At 35.5% G+C, this 13,697-nt stretch overlaps 1 protein-coding gene across 2 annotated transcripts in view; it reads left to right on the forward strand.

Moving 5' to 3' along the window:
- LOC138711251 (uncharacterized) overlaps positions 1-13,087 on the forward strand; it is a 58,218-nt gene extending 45,131 nt beyond the window's left edge. The window contains exons 7-9 of one of the 2 annotated variants that reach the window (XM_069842670.1): positions 1,439-1,516; positions 4,761-4,993; positions 9,315-13,087. In XM_069842670.1, coding sequence (XP_069698771.1) covers positions 1,439-1,516; positions 4,761-4,993; positions 9,315-9,337 — 334 coding nt within the window. In that variant the 3' untranslated portion in view covers positions 9,338-13,087. The remainder of the gene's footprint in view (positions 1-1,438; positions 1,517-4,760; positions 4,994-9,314) is intronic. The other variant, XM_069842671.1, reaches the window with a different exon arrangement.
- The last annotated feature ends 610 nt before the right edge of the window (positions 13,088-13,697 follow it).

The following is a 13,697-nucleotide window of genomic DNA, read 5'->3' on the forward strand; positions in this document are numbered from 1 at the left end:
TGGTTGAGGTTTTTTCCGGGGTTTTCCCTCAACCCAATATGAGCAAATGCTGGGTAACTTTCGGTGCTGGACCCCGGACTCATTTCACCGGCATTATCATCATCATTTCATTCAGACGCTAAATAACCTAAGATATTGATAAAGCGTCGTAAAATAACCTACTAAGACTAGAAATCGAAATATGCAAATGTATTTTCCGATTCTCTTTGGCTTCCTAGACTGACCTCCCTTGCTGCTATATTTTTCGAACACTTGGAATAGTAGTTTTCAATGCCAAGACATTACCGGTAACATAACAGCCAAAGATAAAACAAACGGATTTATAAACAAACTTTATTTCTTGTCGCGATCCACACTTTGGGAACCATTCGTCTACACTTAGACTATTTCATTTTACAAACTCTTTCGTTGCAATTTATTTATTTATTTATTTATTTATTTATTTATTTATTTATTTATTATTTTACTAATAATTGTAACATAAAATATAATATATACAGAAAAACTTTAGCTCGCCCCTGAAAGAGTAGAATTCGTGCTCAGGGGCGGATTCCTGAATTGAAATTAATAATTATACAATACAATTTGTCTTATGTCTACTATGCAATTATAGTATATAAATTTAAATTTACAATTTTTCAATTTTTATAAAATCCATACATAACTTTTTAAATTTAATACTAGAACTATTAGAATTGACAAGATTAGGATATTTAAATATAAATTTGTTATATATTCTTGGGCCTAAGTTACTACTATGATTAAATACTGTAGCAGTGTTGCATTTTGGTTCAAACAATGTTAAAGAATTCATACCTTTTGTTTCATAACTATGAGAATACAATTCAAAATTATTTCGATTTTTATGTATGAATTGTATTAATTACATCCACAGTTCGTTACAAATCATTCCCTGATAAATTAACTCGGTTGTATGGATGTGAACAAAATTTGTTCGATGGTTTGGGAGAAATCGCTGTACATAGGTTCAGACCGAAAACCACTTCTTCGGTAGGAGGGATTATGAAGATGTGAATTTCCTCGAATATCTGCAATGTAATGAAATCTAATTAATTTTGACAACTCTGCTTTTACATTTAGCATAACCGCTTTACAAACATTGAATTGCGTGACTTATATGGAAAGAGAGATGTTTCATCATGTTTATTAAACACATTTGTATTTACGATTGACCTCTATTCTTTCTTCTTTGGTTTGAACAATGTTTCAGTTAGAAATCACCTGCTCGCAATTCGGTGAAATTTCGGAAATTTTAGTTAAATATCTGTGTACCTTAACAGAACACATATCAGTTAGAGAACGTGAAAGAAAGAGTGTTTGAGAATATAAATATTTGGAGCCTTAAGCAATGATTACAGTTTCATAATTATTAGTTTGTTCACTCAGAATTTAACATCACGTGTCCACTCCATTACAGGAGCCGACCCACGAGCTACGATGATGTGATGCCGAGCAGCCAAGAGACGCCGCAAGACCGTGGCCAGGAGTCTGTCAGGTGGGCAACTATTTGTGTTCAAAAGCTTCCTCGATTTTCACAGGAATTCACAACCAAATCTAATCCAAATGCTAAATGCAATGAACGAATGGTTCAATGTAAATAAATTTACACTTAATGTTGATACAGTCAGTGTAGACAAATTTAGTACAGTAGAAACTCGATTATCCGGACTAATTGGGACCAGGGGTGGTCGGGATAATCTAAAATCCGGTTAATCGCATTCTAAATTTTAAAACAATATAACCAAGAATTTCAAAATGCTACAGAAACTTTATTGTACAGTAGACGTACAGTAACAGTTTCTATCTGATGTTTTTCCAATTCACTGCGGGCTAAAGCAAGGAGATGCACTATCACCTTTACTTTTTAACTTCGCTCTAGAGTATGCCATTAGGAAAATTCAGGATAACAGAGAGGGTTTGGAATTGAACGGGTTACATCAGCTGCTTGTCTATGCGGATGACGTGAATATATTAGGAGAGAATCCACAAACGATTAGGGAAAACGCGGAAATTCTAGTTGAAGCAAGTAAAGCGATAGGGTTAGAAGTAAATCCCGAAAAGACAAAGTATATGATTATGTCTCGTGACCAGAATATTGTACGAAATGGAAATATAAAAATTGGAGATTTATCCTTCGAAGAGGTGGAAAAATTCAAATATCTTGGAGCAACAATAACAAATATAAATGACACTCGGGAGGAAATTAAACACAGAAAAAATATGGGAAATGCCTGTTATTATTCGGTTGAGAAGCTTTTGTCATCTAGTCTTCTGTCAAAAAATCTGAAAGTTAGAATTTATAAAACAGTTATATTACCAGTTCTTCGTTATGGTTGTGAAACTTGGACTCTCACTTTGAGAGAGGAACAGAGATTGAGGGTGTTTGAGAATAAGGTTCTTAGAAAAATATTTGGGGCTAAGAAGGATGAAGTTACAGGAGAATGGAGAAAGTTACACAACACAGAACTGCACGCATTGTATTCTTCACCTGACATAATTAGGAACATAAAATCCAGACGTTTGAGATGGGCAGGACATGTAGCATGTATGGGCGAATCCAGAAATGCATATAGAGTGTTAGTTGGGAGGCCGGAGGGAAAAAGACCTTTGGGGAGGCCGAGACGTAGATGGGAAGATAATATTAAAATGGATTTGAGGGAGGTGGGATATGATGGTAGAGACTGGATTAATCTTGCTCAGGATAGGGACCAATGGCGGGCTTATGTGAGGGCGGCAATGAACCTCCGGATTCCTTAAAAGCCAGTAAGTAAGTAAATAAGTAATAATAATAATAATAATAATAATAATAATAATAATTAAATGGATGTCTTTAATAACCAATTGGACAATATAACACGAGCAAAATTCTGAACTAGTGTATATGTTCAGAATTTTGTCAACAGTGGTTCTTAACATTCGCTTATAAATTTCAATAGTCTCTCGAACTTACACAGTTAGTTGAAGGTTTTGTAATGTATTAAATTTGATGTGGTCGGTTACGTCTAAAATACGTCACTCCTCACTCGGGTCACGTTTTTCTTAAATATTAAACGAAATGGAAGTTAACAACAACCAGTATTATGACTAGGGCTAGGATTTTGACGAAATTGCATCTTTTTTCTAGTAAGCCAGAAACATAGCTGCTTTAGTAATTATATGTTATGTGATAAACTGAGTGTTTTAAGACATATTTGTTAGGGCATTTTTTTTGCATTTTTTGCCTGTTTCGGCTCATAAGAGCATTTTTTGTTTTATTCGGTTATTTTTGAGCCATTTTCATTCAATTTTGGTCATAATTCTCCATTATTAACGTAAAATAATGTTTATATCCTTTCATATTTTCTCTACACATTTTGTCCATTAATACCCATTATTTTCTACAATATTTTAATCGTTTTTCTACACAAAATTGCCCTTTTAACGTAGTACACTCCATGCAATGGATCAGTCCAACCACCCCTTCAATACAGACTCCTCTATACCTGCTAATTCCGGATAAGAGTGGCCTTGTGGTGGAGTACATGGAAACTACATCAGGTAAAATAATTAATTAAAGTTTACCACTTAGAAAAAATTATGTAAAATTAAATAAACTTATATGTTGGTACTAGAATTTAATTTAATTACTAGTCTAAATATTAAGTAGTGCAAAACCTCTTTTCCTTACTTACTTACTTACTTACTGGCTTTTAAGGAACCCGGAGGTTCATTGCCGCCCTCACATAAGCCCGCTATCGGTCCCTATCCTGAGCAAGATTAATCCAGTCTCTATCATCATATCCCACCTCCCTCAAATCCATTTTAATATTATCTTCCCATCTACGTCTCGGCCTCCCTAAAGGTCTTTTTCCCTCCGGTCTCCCAACTAACACTCTATATGCATTTCTGAATTCGCCCATACGTGCTACATGCCCTGCCCATCTCAAACGTCTGGATTTAATGTTCCTAATTATGTCAGGTGAAGAATACAATGCGTGCAGTTCTGTGTTGTGTAACTTTCTCCATTCTTCTGTAACCTCATCCCTCTTAGCCCCAAATATTTTCCTAAGCATCTTATTCTCAAACACCCTTAATCTCTGTTCCTCTCTCAAAGTGAGAGTCCAAGTTTCACAACCATACAGAACAACCGGTAATATAACTGTTTTATAAATTCTAAATTTCAGATTTTTCGACAGCAGACTGGATGATAAAAGTTTCTCAACCGAATAATAACAGGCATTTCCCATATTTATTCTCTGTTTAATTTCCTCCCGAGTGTCATTTATATTTGTTACTGTTGCTCCAAGATATTTGAACTTCTCCACGTCTTCAAAAGATAAATCTCCAATTTTTATATTTCCATTTCGTACAATATTCTCGTCACGAGACATAATCATATACTTAGTCTTTTCGCGATTTACTTCCAACCCTATCGCTCTACTTGCTTCAACTAGAATTTCCGTGTTTTCCCTAATCGTTTATGGACTTTCTCCTAACATATTCACGTCATCCGCATAGACAAGCAGCTGATGTAACCCGTTAACCTCTTTTCCTACTAAGCGAATTAAGTAAGAACAATTTTTAGGGCATTTTAAGGGCATTTTTGAAAGATTTTTAGGTCATAAATGCATTGTTTTTAGGACATTTTTTCATGATTTATAGGTCATCAAAATCCTAGCCCTAGTTATGACCAAAAAAGGCAAAACTAGGCAGTGATCTAAACCTTCATCAGACGATATAGTGAGAACTGTCTGTTACAGGAACCTGGTGGCCCGCCTGTCGAGCTCCGTGCGCACAGACGAGCTGCGGAACCATCTGCCCTGGTCCTACTTCGGTCCCCGCAACGCCCCCATGAAGCAGCCCAAGCCCAAGCCCGTGGACGAGGAGGAGCTGGAGAAGCCCCCGGTGCCGGTGCCCGACTACACGCTGCACTTCGGCAAGACGCAGCGGCCCAGTGCCTCGCGCTGGTCCGAGTCCTCCTCCACCTCCTCCTGTAAGACTGTCTGTCCTGATGGGCATGCAGCGTGTCTCAAATATAGGGTGTCCACAGAAACATTCCGTGATCGTAAACTGCTATAATTTTGTAACTATGCGTATTACGACTACAACGTGTTCATAATATGTGCGTCCGTTTCGTCTGCAATATTCGCCGGGCTGATCACGCAACACCATCCCTCGAAATGTTGTCCTGGCTCCGTCTAGAAGATCGTAGGAAAATCCACTGTCTTTCCCTTCTCTTTCACATATTGCATTTCTCCACTCCTGTCTATCTTTATCCACCCATCATAACCTAGACACACGATCACAACACTCCTCAATATTATCCATTCCCTCCCACCGAACATCCTCATATTCATCTTCTTTCACTGTGGCTGTTCCTCGGCTTTGGAATTCCCTACCGAGTAATGTCAGGGACTGTCAGACATCAAACCAATTTAAGAATAGGCTAACGAGATATTTTTCTAACAATGTTTAATAGTTATATATATATATATATATATATATATATATATATATATATATATATCTCACAGATAAATATCTAAATTATCTCATTATTATTATTATTATTATTATTATTATTAATATTATTATTATTTCTTACCAATGTTAACTATTGTCACACTAACTTTGCTTATCCAACTTTCATTATTTACTTTCATGTTGTTTTATGGTCTAGATATTAATGTAATAATTATGTAAGCAATTGTATTAAATTAGAATTAGAGTCTGGCTGGGCGGAAGAGAAGGCCTACTGGCCTTAACTCTGCCAGATTAAATAAATAAATTATTATTATTATTATTATTACGAAATTCATACCGGTGCCATTAGAAAGAACGGATCAAAGAATTTCAGGGCATGTGTAATTGTAATTATTGGTGGGAACCAGTAGAAAATAATAATAATAATAATAATAATAATAATAATAATAATAATAATAATAATAATGATGATTTATTTAACCTGACAGAGTTAAGGCCATACGGCCTTTTGTAACACTAAACCAGGAGTAAAACTGCGTTACAAAAAACACTACACATTTACAAAGTACACTACAATTTTACACACAAAACTGAATAAGATATTAATAGTAAAATGTAAACAACGAGTAAGTGGAAATCAGACATAATATATAACATACAGAAAGAAAGCAAAAGCACAATAAAATGTGAACAGCAGGTCAAAATAAATGAGACATACAAAGTATGAAAAAATAAGACAATTATTGATGATAATTATTGATTAATAATAATAATAATAATAATAATAATAATAATAATAATAATAGTAATAGTAGTTGTAGTAGATGGCACCATAAGAAAAAAGAAGCTGTTCCTGTTCTTCCACTCGTCACTGTGGCATTGGAGCAAATTATAATACATCTTGGTTACACAACTTTTAACACTACATCGTTCAGAAGTAAATTATAATATTAAATGGCGTAAATGTTTACATTTAAACTGCAGCATTTAGAGAGTTATGACGAAACCACAGGAAGTAGTTGGTGTGTATTGTACCACCTCAGAATAGGAGTGGATCAGGACAGCACGTTTGCACATTTCCTTTTTATGTTAGGTTAGGTTCTTTTCAAACTGAAATGACGAATGAAACGTAAGTTAAAATTACTCTAACCTAACCTAACCTATCCTAACCTAACTTAACATAAAAAGGTTAGGTTAGGTTAGGTTAGGTTAGGTTAGAGTAATTTTAACTGTCCTACGCTTCACTCGTCATTTCAGTTTGAAAAGAACCTAACCTAACATAAAAAGAAGATGTGCAAACGTGTTGTCCTGATCCACTCCTCTCAGAATCGTCTTGTCAGTAGATGCCTCATGTTGAAACTCCCGTCTGAAGACACGCTGAATCAGTGTTGCCAACTCAGAATTCCATTTACCGCTGCACAAGCTTAAAAAAACCGCTAAACTGTACTAGAAAAACTCCAGATTTTTTTTTAACACATCACTTCAAAATTTGAAATACAAACTATACAGTTTTAGGAACTGGAGAATTTTATAAAAATGTAGACTAAATTATGGAAAGTGTGTATCACTTCGTAGGCTCTATGGTCTATGCAAAATCGTATGGACAATTAAATTTGAATATCCTGCATTTAATATCACCTTACATCATTTACACCGAGCTTTCCAACTATCACCGGCAACTTCTGCCACCCAATCTTCCAGCACATTATGTTTTTTCTTTTCTTTACGTAGCCTATGAAGTATTACGTGGCATATTTCTTCAAAATTGAATGAAGTAGATCAAGAATAATATACTGGACACTTCGGAAACAGTCACATTCACAATCACACCAGTCCGTTCGAAATCTGATTTCACACTGAGCTGGAGACGTGCCTGCCAACAGTGAGTCTGGTCTTAAATTTTAAGTATATCTGTGTTACATAAACTACAATGCGGAATGATAAATTAAATAATATATAATATAAGACGACATTAAGATCTATGGATCATATGAGAAGACAAAGAGGAAGGCAGAAAATAGGAAAGGCTGGAGAATGATGAGTTTGCAGTGAAAGACCTGCCCATGGGCAGAACACTGTGAGTGAATGAATCATAATATAAGTTATAAATTAAAATAATAATTCAGTTCATTATCTACTTTTTATGATTAAACATATCAATTCATTTACAAAAACAATGCATACTTGATTAGATTAAGAGTTTAACGAATGTAGCATACCTTATTTGTACAACAACAATGGATGAGGCAGGAAATGGACGTGGTTGCACCAAATCGGAATTAATCTCTGGTTTATGATTAAGTAATATTGTTGTCCGCAAGTACATATAAAAACAATTATAACATCTTTACAGAAAAAAATTAAAATATCGTCTCCCTCTGTCGGAATAAAAAAAAACGCCATATAAATAGCTAGCCGCTGACAGTAAAAATTCTGTAGCTGACCATAGTCCTGAAAACACTAGATTTAGCTACAAAATCGCTGACTTGGCAACACTGCGCTGAATTCTATACTCCGTGTGCTATGCTATTTCAATACACACCTGTGGGTTCGTCGTAACTCTCTAAATTTACATTGAGTTGAAATGTAAACATCCACACTATTGAACACAATTTGCTTCTATCCAACAATGCCACGATGACAAGCGAAAGAGCGGGAACAGCGTCTTTTATTTCTTATGATGTCATCTATTTTTCTGCCAACAATTAATTACAATTACACATTCCCTGAAATTCTTTGAGCCGTTCTTTCTAATGGACCGGTATGAATTTCGTAATGCGCAGTTACAGTTTATAATCACGGAATGTTTCTGTGGACACACTGTGCTACAATGAATACTGCAGGATTTTAGTGTTATTGCAGTCATAACAATGACATGAATGGTAAACTGAGTAGGGTTAACACACGTCCTCATTTTCCCGGCCATGTCCTCATTTTCCAGGGTTAAATTACCGTCCGGACAAATTTTCAAAATCAACGGGAATATCCGGAAATTGGACCTGTGGATTTAATTTTCAAAAATTGACTGGCCTTCAAACAAGGGGAACTAAGATTCTACATACCTGCCATCTTTGTTCTACTCACTAGTCAGAAGCTCAGAATGACACTCGACACTTCTTGAAGATTTGAAGTACAGAACCCATTTCACTTCCGTTTCCTTATTCTTATTGCTTTACTATTCGGTTTGCACACGACTCATACGAGGTTCTGTTTGACCTGTTCCTCAGTTTGCCTACGTAATTGGTTCACACGAGCTTTCAGACGAAGATCTGAGCTCTTTGTTCGCTGCCAGGTATTTTGCCGTTTCTTTAATTCAAATGCAGTGGTTTAAAAAGAATAATCGGGGTGAAATGACTAGCTATACTGAAGTACAACTTTCTTCATTTCGTTGCGTAAGATTTCATTCGTACTTGCTAAAAATTCCTGACATTTTAAAGAAAATCAGATCAACAGAGAAATATTCATGGACTGTTTAAATGAAGTTACCCACCTAACATTTGTGGCTCAAATTTGATTGAACAGTGAAGTTCAATCTTGTAGTTCTTAGTATTTCTATATGCCTTTGTACCCAGATTATACTAATTTAGGAATTGTGTATCAAATCATGCAGCATATTAAACTTTTGACTTCATTTTAATTGCTTGAAATTCAACGACTTTGCTCCATTCTGTGAATTTGTACATGTAATATTTAGGATTTGGAAGGTCAGATTGATATGTTGTCTCTATTTTTATTTTTAAAGATATGGTAACACTAAAATGAAGTGACACGTTGGTAACTCTGCAATCCTAAATGTTAGTGGAACACTAATTCCTTTCTATTTCTTTCAGTGCAGGACAGAAACAGATACTGAGATCGTCACTTCATAAAGGAGTTCTACTGGACAGCCAATGAAAAACAAATACTGACATCATCTTAAGGAGTTCTACTGGACAGCCAATGAAAAACAAATACTGACATCATCTTAAGGAGTTCTACTGGACAGCCAATGAAAAACAAATACTGACATCATCTTAAGGAGTTCTACTGGACAGCCAATGAAAAACAAATACTGACATCATCTTAAGGAGTTCTACAGGACCGCCAATGAAAAACAAATACTGACATCATCTTAAGGAGTTCTACTGGAACGCCAATGAAAAACAAATACTGACATCATCTCAAGGAGTTCTACTGGACAGCCAATGAAACAGTTTATGGCTGATGCAATAAACACGGTCCCAGTAATGAACAGAACTGTTATTAGCATCATCAATAAGCACCAAAACTCGAGTAGGCCTATTTTCCTGCTCGCAGTATTGCGGCTTATATAGGCACAGAGCTGATGGTGCTTACAAGAATTTCAATATGTTAGGCCTATGCTAGCACTTGACTTCGCTTCTGTAAACGTCGGTATTTCTTTTTAATTGAGGACCTCTCTCCTGTCCAGCCCTGATGCATTGAATTGTGTTCGCCCTTACACACGTTTCCTACGAACTCCATGTGCTAGGAATGGTTAATAAATTCCACTTTAAGTCCTTCAAAATCACGTAATTAATGATTTTAAAATGAAAAATATCCTGAAGTAGAACATATCGATACATTGTCTGAACCTTGAACTTTAAGAGTAATAAAGATGGTGTGAAAATCACTACAGTAAATTAATTAGCGTTTGGAAGATCGGATGGCATAAGAACGATCTAGGTGACGTAAGTTTCATTCGCTAGGAGAAGATTATAGCGGGTAAACTACGAGACCATCTTGAGACTGTTCTAAGAATTCAGAGTTTTTATAGCATAAACTATTTATAATTAGAAACTTACAATAAGATGTATATATTGAATCAACTCTACTTTATTACTACATGCTTTGTACAACCAGTGCTTCATAATATGCGGGTATATTATTTATCTATATGAGTTTGTATGATGGCACGAAGGGGGGGATTTCTCTGCCAGATTAGATTGATTTTCCTTCCGGAGATAATTGCAATAATCTACGGTCAAATATGCATTTTCCCTTATGGTTCCGTTAATGTTGTAAACTGTCTCTTCTAGTCTAATATTTGATTTCGACTATTTATAACATTTCATCACCAGTGGCGTAGCATTAAATTTTGAGCAGGGGAAGCTAACTCAAGTTGTCTTTCATGCAATATGAGAAAACGTATTACAAAAATACAGTCTTAAAATAAATAGTAGTCAATGTCAAGTCAGCAGTCAAAGATTGGTTGGTACCTCGTAACACCAATAAGACATGACCTCAAATGGTACAGGTAGTAAAATATGATTTCACGGTTTACACATATCTCTAACAAATAGACACGTACACGTATAACATTAGCTGCTTCCCTGTCATACTTAGATAAATCACAATATTAACGGTCAATAGATACAGTATTAGTATCATTACGTAAGTATGCATCTGTATTTTGAGTGTGTCCTTCATTGACAGCAAGGGAGTCGGTCACTTGTTTTCTAAATCACACTTTTGTTCGTAAGTCAGTCTTGATAATGGAACTGTCCTAAAAATTCAAGTAAATTGGTGTCAGGAACTGTTATTTCACTCATTATTTATTATATCAGCCACAATGCACACTAACACTTCAACTGAACACAACTGACGAAAAGGGATAACTCGGAAACTACTTATTTTCAATGTCAAAGCTAGCTTCTTGCGAGCCTTGCGACCAGGGTAGTTTAGTTAGAAAGGGATGGAAAATCTGCGGGGTGGGTTACACAGAAGAATGGGTGTAAGAAACCAGTCTGCTTGGAAGCTGGTGTGTGCTGGCTTCTTGTTTACTGCTGCATCACAAATCATCCTGAGCTGCCGCATCACAAAATTTAACGCGTAAATATAAATTCTATTAAAATTAATAAATAATTTTGTCCATAAACTGCAGGTTTATTATGAAATTATTATTAACTGGGGAAGCTGAGCTTTTTAGCTTACATTGACGCTACGCCACTGTTCATCACTATCTTCTACGTACATCCAGTTCAACTCTTCAGTTCTTCGTTTCTATTATGTTAACGCTTTTTTACATTTTCATTGCATTAAATACTTTACTTTACTACATATATCATATTTTAATTTTCCTTCTTCAGTAAAAAAAAAAATTAGTTGAAGTTATTACGAACATGAAAGCAAGACAATAGCGGTATAAATTGTAGTGCCACTCTATTGATAGATTTATTTCTAGTTTCAAATTAGCGTCTTGTAAGAACGCATTTTAGAACGTGATGTAAATGCTTTTATTTCAAGTTTATTTTAGTCAGTAACTCACAGTCCATTCTCTCCATGACCCTATGACCCTACATCTCCCAGAGGAAGACGTCTGAACCCTGTTGCACCCGATACAGCCGCACTTGAATTCAGAACTAAACGAATCCCTGGGGGGCTGAAATCAAACTGCTCTTAAAATAAGCTCTCTACTCAAAAGTACGGCCTTTTTATGTGAACAAACAGTACAGTGTTCCATCTGAACATGAGAGACGAACATTCAGGATTATCTCTTACTGAGGGGAGCTTGACAGATTTAAGGAAATATGAAAATTAACCATACCTCGTGCAATAAATTCGTAGTAATGGCTGCAACTAAATTATTAAAAACATACTCTAGTGATCGCTGATGATTTGAATATGTCAGTTTATCTTATGTAGTTGTGGCTGTCATTTCTATTCACTTCCTGGGTCTCAACGCGGAGCCTTTTGTGTGTACAGTGAAACCTCTCCTTATGGACACCTCCAAGATACGGACACTCCTCATATACGGACAGATTTTTATGTCCCAACTGAAAAAAATATAGAAATAATGATAAATTTAACTCTCATTTACGGACACACTCAGACACGGACACGGACAGCTGTTTCACAGTCCTAAAGCTTGCTTTACCTCCTGACTGCGGACAGAACTTGGATTTCAAGACGTTACAAAAATGGAAAATTTAGTTTTGAGAACTCTACAGAAATTTCTTAATATGAAAGAAGACAATAAGGGTCTTGTACGCTACCACTAGCCCAGCCGGCTGGAAGCGAGTGGATAAACAAAGTCATATAATTTAACCTGTCCGATGGGTCCAAGGTTTCCGCGATCGTGAAATTGTATTCAACACATGATAGGATTAGTAGGATTATTCTCTTCACTTCAATCAGTTGTTCTGTTTCGAGAGACATGGCACCTGAACGTAAAGGTTAAGTTGAAAACTGTAAATTACAGTAGCCTACTGCATAACTGTAGACCTAGAATAAAACTGCATGGCACAGTACTGTATTTTCCTTTTTTGATCTTATCTACTGTAGTTCAAAGTTGCAAAGAATTTACTGTAGTACAGTATACTGTATTTAGAATTAAACTACAGTAATGCATTTCATTTAAAGCGTGAAAGGATATATAATGCATATTATAAATTTACTGTTAGATTGAGAAGCCTCTTTCCCAATAAAGGACACCTCCCAGATGCGGAAAGATTGTTACGTCCCTTTGATGTCCGTAAATGAGAGGTTTCACTGTATCTACTTTCCATGCGAGAATGGGTGATGTGAGACTTTGAAATGGAAGCATAAGAATATGATAATATACAAAATCCTCAGATTAAATGATAAGTGTTTTGTTTCTTAGCTACATAAAGACTCACACTCTAACCTGAGCTAAGATGACCAGATAAACAAATAAAAAAAATTGGTGGTGTTCTTAATTAAAAGGAAAAATGAGATATATCCCATAGGACACATACCGTATATAAATTTGGTTGTGAAGCATGTAAAACAGTAATTTGTTGTACGTTTAAACAAGTTTTTACACTACTGATCCAATTAAGCTGTATTGCAGAGTACCAACATTGCATTTATTTCTTCCAGGGACTTTTAAGTTAAGGTTACCAGACAGATCTATTTCCAATGGAATTTGCTTTTTGACCCCGAACAAAATTCGTCCACGAAATATCCCGAAATTTAATAAATTGTCCCCAGATATCCCCGAATTTTAAGAGTTAATTACTACAATTTTATGAAAATGCTGTAGAATACCTCAGTGTCACAAGATATCAGCGGAATGCATATCGCTGAGGTGTCTTCCACAACTAGAACAATTTGAAGATAGAGTTCATTACTTTTCTTCCAATGTACGAGTAGATGAACTTGACCTGGATGAAATAATTCATTTTATAAAATTTATTGCTTGAATAAATATGACTTCAGAGAAAATAGCAAAGTGGAACGAAGAAAATGTTGAT

The sequence above is a fragment of the Periplaneta americana genome, chromosome 12 (assembly GCF_040183065.1).
Source record: "Periplaneta americana isolate PAMFEO1 chromosome 12, P.americana_PAMFEO1_priV1, whole genome shotgun sequence".
In the NCBI taxonomy this organism is placed as follows: domain Eukaryota; kingdom Metazoa; phylum Arthropoda; class Insecta; order Blattodea; family Blattidae; genus Periplaneta; species Periplaneta americana.